The sequence below is a fragment of the Danio rerio genome, chromosome 2, assembly GCF_049306965.1.
Source record: "Danio rerio strain Tuebingen ecotype United States chromosome 2, GRCz12tu, whole genome shotgun sequence".
NCBI classification, from domain to species: domain Eukaryota; kingdom Metazoa; phylum Chordata; class Actinopteri; order Cypriniformes; family Danionidae; genus Danio; species Danio rerio.
Window position 1 is genome coordinate 58,630,001 of NC_133177.1, and position 7,500 is coordinate 58,637,500.

Here is a 7,500-nt window from a genome sequence, read left to right on the forward strand (position 1 = left end):
TCTATTCACTCCGTGTTGCAGGTGTTTGACCTGTACGGCTTCTCAGAGTCTGTAATCTTGATGCCATTGGCCAGATCAAACAGTATCACCAGCAGACAAGGTATCCAAAGACGTTGTTTTAAATTGTAAACAAATGAAGACAGCAGAAGTCAATGATTCATTTCCATTATTTAGCCTGACATGTTCACTGCTCCAAAATACTTTCAAAAAATAAAATATATTGTGTTCAAAGGGGAAACAGTTTTTGTTTTTTACCCAGACATTTAAAAAGAATATATTTTAGAGCAGTGATCTCAATTCCGTGATACCGTGATATTTTTGTCCAAGGCACACCGTCAGAATCTTATACCGGCCCATGCCTAGTAGATGGTAGTGGTAGATGGCAGTGTTCTTGTGTCAAAACCATGTAGCCTATCTTTAGTTGAGTTTTTATCGTACAATAAAATTTAGTACAACTAAAACTACCACTGAAACTAGTAAAAACTAAACTAAAACAAATTAAATTTAAAGGGCACCCATGGTGAAAAATCTACTTTTCAAGCTGTTTGGACAGAAATGTGTGTAGGTATAGTGTATAGACCGTCATATAGGGCTGATATAAACACACACAGTCCTTTTTTTTTCAATTTAACAACATAAAAACAGTGGACCAATTGGAGCGGTTTTCAGACCAACAGCAACTTGATGTAGGAGTGCGGTCCCAACCGCCCACCAATATTGATTGACAGACGCGCATCACCATATCCTCAGTTTGTGGTTTCATATCCGCCATTTTCATCATGTGAGTCAAAGCGATATCACTAAAGCAACACCCTTGCTCTATTTTTATATGTAAGGCTCATTGGGCTCAACACAAGATCAACATTCACCACATGATCGCTGTAATCGGAATTATTGTTTGTAACTTTAGGTAGGTTTGCAAACATGTACTTTTCATTGTGTCTACCTTAAACTTCAGCTGTTTGCATTTCTCACGGTCACAGAAGCTCCCTGTGATCTTAACTAGGTGCAGTGGAAAAGTGTGAGCCTGTTGCCTCACGTGCGCGTCTCTCCATTGGAAATAAAATAACAAACTTGCCTGCATGTCGCATGACAGAAGCACCACTCTGCATGGCGCGACGCTGACCCAGCGCCATGCATTTTAAAATTCTAAACATAGGTTTCTATCAGGGTACACACAACGCGCTTCAAGTCGGCGACTGGGCGCGGCGGACAGCCGCCAACTTGAAGCGCGTTGAGTGTACCCTGATAGAAACCTATGTTTCGAATTTTATGAATGTTTAGAATGTGGGCGGGAAGACAAAACTTATTTTCATGTGAAGCAACACGCCCCTAAAACAGCGAGCTGTGTACACGCCCCCAACATGACACTTTTTAACACATTATAATAAAACCAAACTGAACTGTGTGTTGAACTGAACCTAAACTGGCACATTCAGAACAACCATAATATTAATATTATATCATAAAAAAGGTAAACTATGTGCCCTTTAAAATATAGAAACTAATAAAAACTAGTAAATCTGCCTCTAAAGACTAATTAAAAGTAACTGAATTTGAAAACAAAAAGTTAAAACAAAATTAAAACTAACAAAAATCCAAAACTATTATAACCTTGACACTCAAAAAAATCACCTATATAGTGCATGTGTTTGGGGTAAGATTCTGACGGTATTGGTAAGATTCTGACGGTATGATAACCTTGGATAAAGATATCACGGTATCACGATATTGTGATTACTGCTCTAAAATATGCTCTTTTTAAATGTCTGGATAAAAATATAAATTAAAATTCCCTTTTGAACACAATATATTTTATTTTTTGAAAGAATTAAAGGGCACATGGTTTACCTCTTTGTTATGATATAATATTAATATTATGGTTGTTCTGAGTGAGCCAGTTTAGGTTTAGTTCAACACACAGTTCAGATGTTTTTATTATAATGTGTTAAAAAGTGTCATGTTGGGGCCGTTTACACAGTTTGCTGTTTTAGGGGCGTGTTGCTTCACAGTTTCGGCCTCCTGCCCAATTTAACTAGGGGGCGGAGCCAAAAGCACCCACGCTTTGTGTTTGGCAACAGACAGGCTGATAGACAGAAAGAGAAGCTAAGCTAAGCTAGGATCAGCATTCAGCCGTACATGTACAACTCATCGAGACTGATAACCACACACACTGAATTAACTTTGACTGAGGCACCGAATGCACCGCGACACGACACACCAGACACTCTCAGTGACGAAGTGAGAAACATGAAGTGTCCCGAATTGTTGCGCCACGCAATCCAGAACTCCACACAGGCCTCCACCAGGGCAAACACAACGGCGCTGCAGCTGCCGAGCTGCCAACCCGAAGCTCCGCCGCGTGCACCCAGACAGAAACCCACGCCCAGAACTGTGAACTGCGAAACACAAAAGGTACAAGCAATAATTCCAATTACAGCGATAATGTGGAGAATATTGATCTTGTGTTCAGCCCAATGAGCCTTTCATCTAAAAATAGAGCAAGGGTGTTCCTTTAGTGATATCGCTTTGACACACGCTGAAAATGGCGAATGTGAAACAAGAAACTGAGGATATGATCGTGACGCGAGGCTGTCAACCAGTATTGGTGGGCGGGGGGAACGCACTCCTACGTAAAGTTGCGTTCGGTCTGAAAACCGATACAATTGGTCCACCGTTTCTATGTTGTTAAATTGAAAAAAAAGGACTGTGTGTGTTTATATCACTCCAATATGACGGTCTATACACTATACCTACACACCTGTTTGTCCAAACAGCTTGAAAAGTAGATTATTCACCATGCGTCCCCTTTAAAATATTTTGGAGCAGTGAACATGTCAGGCTAAATAATTCAAATGAACAATTGACTTCTGCTGTTTTCATTAGTTTCCAAAAAACTGAAAATGGCGTCTTTGGATATTTTTTTCTGCTGGAGGTACTGTTGTCCTAAAAAAGAAAAAATCTTACAAACACCTTAGAAACGGCATTACAGAAAATGTTGGCGGTTTTAAAACCTTGACTTTTTCAAACCACGGTATACTTTGAACACGGTTATAATCCCATGCCCAGAGGAAACCCACACCACATGGGGGGAGAATGCAAACTCCACACAGAAATGCCAACTGACCCAGCCTGGGCCCGAACCAGCGACCTTCTTGTTGTGAGGCGTTTGTGCTACCTACTGTTCTACTGCATCGCCCAGAAAGGTTAAGATTGCATAATGCAACTCATTAATTTTCCTTTGGCTTATTAGGGGTCACCACAGTGGAATGAACCGCCAACTATTCCAGCATATATTTTACACAGCGGATGCCCTTCCAGCTGCTACCCAATACTGGGAAACACCCATACACACTCACATTCACACACACTCATACACTACACTCTTAAAAAAAAGGTTCCTTGAGGTTCTATATAGAACCTTGGGGTTCTATACTTGGCCAGTAGAACCTTTTACCCAAAAAATGTTCTAACCAGTGAGCCACTGTGATACCCATGGACAAAACTATTTACGTTATAAGAGAGGCCGGTAAACATGAACATGCTACAGGAATGGCTGTTCTCAGTGTTTTGTCTAATCATTTTGCGATGTTTTGTGTGCCATTACGCACTTTCTTCAATAACTTTCATTGAAAATTATGTATAAACAGGGATGTTGCCATGACCAATACATACATGTACCGTCAACTTGTTGAAATTGTAGTGTTATTTAATAGATGTTTGTGTATTGTTTCTATCTGCATTGTAATACATTTTTCTTCATTTTAGAGATGTTTGAAAGTTAAGTTTTGTATTTGTTCAATCAGTAAAATCATTAGAATTAGATCGTTGAATGCCATTAAGCTGTTAATTATGTTTACTAATTAAATAATTAATTGTATAATGTTTAGAGGTAGATCTTATACAAAGTACGCAGAGGTGCAATTTTAAATATTGTTTAAAAATTATTTTGTGAAGTAAATTGAATAAATTGAAACAATTTGAGTTTTCTGCATCGGTTTTATTTTTTATTCAATAATAAATAACATTAATTTAATAATAAATAAAGAACCCTCAAATGGTTCTAAATAGAACCATGTAACTTGAATTCAAAGAACCAATTGGGGTTCTATTTAATATACCTTTAAAATGGTTCTATTTAGAACCTTTTTGGGGTTCCATATATGAAGCACTTGATAGAACCATTTTTGGTTCTATATAGAACCGTTTCTTTTAAGAGTGTACAGCCAATTTAGTTAATCAACTCCCCTATAGCGCATGTGTTTGGACTGTGGGGGAAACCGAAGCACCTGGAGGAAACCCACGCCAACATAGGGAGAACATGCAAACTCCACACAGAAACACCAACTGACCCAGCCGGGACTCGAACCAGCGATCTTCTTGCTGTGAGACCAAATTACTAAACACTGAGCCATCTCTTTAAGCGCATAAATAAAAAAGGCGAATGATCTGACCTGTTTGCATTTGTCCTCTGCTGCTTTCTTGTCAGACTCTGCCTGCTCCGCGCGGTCGATGGCGTTCTCCTTGTCCAGCTTCAGCATCTGCATCTTCTTCTTGATGGCCTCCATTGTGCTGCTGTGAGGGAGTGAGCGGGTCGAGCGAGTCGGCTGTGCTGTGGTCTGTGTGAGAGGAGAGGGTCTGAGTTCAGCCGGAGTCTGCAGGACAACTCAGACGGAGAGAAAACACCACTGCTTCTCCTTGAGGAGTGACGGCAGAGAGCAGGAGGCAGAGCTTAGATACAGTATAGAGAGTCAGTCCCTGCTGACACACACACTATACACATACACTAGACACACACACTATTCACATTACAGACATACAGACACACACAAACTAGACACACATACTAGACCGACACACACACACACTATACACACACATTACAGACAAATACTAGACAGATAAAAACTAGACAGTCATGTAAATGGACACATACACACACACACACACACACACAGACACACATACACAGGAACACCCACATTACAGACACATTAACAAACACATATTACAGAAACACACACACACAAACACACACATATACATTTCAGACACACACAAACAAGTCAGACATACACACATTACAAACACACTAGACAGACATACACACACACATTTTACACTCTAACAAACACACATTACACACACACACACACACACACAAACTACACAGACAAACACATAGACACACACATTACAGACACACACACACACACACACACATTACACATACACACATAGACGCATACAAACATACATATTCAAACACATACACATATATACATTTATACACACACACACACACACACACACACACACACACACACACACACACATACACCCCCCCACACACACACACTAGACAGACACATACACATATATACATTTTAGACAAACACACACACAAACTACACATACACACACTAGACACACACATAGACACATACAAACATACATACACAAAAACATACATACATTTTAGACACACAAACACACACACACACACACACACACACACACAAACTAGACACATACACATAGACTCTTACAAACATACAAACACATGCACATATATACATTTTAAACACACACACTCACACATACACACACACACAGACACACATAGATGCAAACAAACATACAAACTTACATGCACAAACACATATATACGTATTAGACACACACATACACACACACTAGACAGACACACACATATAGACAGACATACACATATATACATTTTACACACACACACACACACACACAAACTACATAGACACACACATAGACACATACGCATATATACATTTTAGACACACACACATTACAGACACACAGACACACACACAAACACACACATTACAGAAGCACACAAACAAAAAACATTACAAACACTAACACACAAACTAGACAGACAGACAGACAGACACACAATCACACAAACACACACACATACACTCACACAAACACACACACATACACACACACACACACACTAACTAACACACATTACGCAGACACACACAAACTAGACTGACACACACATCACACACACATTATAGACACACACACACATTATAGACACACATAGAAACACACACACATTACAGACAGACACACACACATACGTACACAAACATTGCAAAGACACATGCGCACACACAAACACAAATACATTTACACACACACACATTACAGTTACATGCTGTAAACACTTGCACAGTACACATACACAAAGACGCACACTATACACATACACACACACACACACAAACTAGACAAAAACACCTTACATAACACACACAGACATGCATACTTAAACATTACAGAGACACGCACTTACACACACACACACATTACAGACAAGCACACACACTAATTACAAGCACAAACATACATACTTGTAAGACATGCATACTGTACACACTACACAGACACACACATGCATACATAAACATATGTACATGTGTTGTACACATGCTGTGCACACATACACAGTACACATTCACAAAGACGCACACTCTACACACAATATCCACACAGATACCACACCCACTAACACAGACACATACACACACACACACACACACACACACACACAAACATTACAGACATGCTGTAAACACAAAGACGCACACTCTACACACAATATCCACACAGATACCACACCCACTAACACAGACACATACACACACACACACACACACACACACACAAACATTACAGACATGCTGTAAACACAAAGACGCACACTCTACACACAATATACAGACAGAGAGACACACTAAAACACTATACACAGACACAAACACACATGCATGCAGATACGTACACATTACAGACACACACTTGTACAGCTATCTTTATGGGGACTTATATGACATGATTTTTTATACTGTACAGACATTCTATCCCCCCAACCATATTACTAATAGTATTGCTGTAATTGTGAGTACATTATTTCCCCAACACATTAGGAATGCAAGTTATGTACACACACACACACACACATACACACACACGTAGCAGTTCTTCTAGCCACTGAATATGTGCTAGTCCGCTGATGTCCATATTAGGAGTGAGTTGATGATCTGCAGGATTCAGAATAAGCTGAACAGTCTTTACTGTAGTTTACTTTATTTCTCCTCGAGCTTCATTACACACACACACACACACACACACACATACACACACAAACACACTCTGTGTCTCAGTCACTTCAGAAAACTCTGCATTTAATTCAGCTGAACTCATACACACTCTTATATTCAAGTTTAAACTTCAGGTTAAACTAAAAGAGTTATTAGTTGTGCTGCCATATTATCCAACCCAGGCTCATTCTGAAAATGTACCCCTGTATACATTTCTGAAGCGCGGCAAATACGTCTTAGGAGATACGTTTTTTTGCAGTTTTTGTTTCCGCGAATCCACCAGAGGCCGCTGTGTACACTTTATCTGATCTCAAATTTCTCTCACGAGTGCCATTCGTGCCTGCTGTAC

At 39.6% G+C, this 7,500-nt stretch overlaps 1 protein-coding gene across 2 annotated transcripts in view; it reads right to left on the bottom strand.

The window, feature by feature from the left end:
• tpm4b (tropomyosin 4b) overlaps positions 1 to 5,345 on the bottom strand; it is a 44,398-nt gene extending 39,053 nt beyond the window's left edge. Inside the window, exon 1 of one of the 2 annotated variants that reach the window (XM_073912324.1) lies at positions 4,455 to 5,345. In XM_073912324.1, coding sequence (XP_073768425.1) covers positions 4,455 to 4,568 — 114 coding nt within the window. In that variant the 5' untranslated portion in view covers positions 4,569 to 5,345. The remainder of the gene's footprint in view (positions 1 to 4,454) is intronic. The other variant, XM_073912325.1, reaches the window with a different exon arrangement.
• Between the last annotated feature and the right edge of the window lie 2,155 nt (positions 5,346 to 7,500).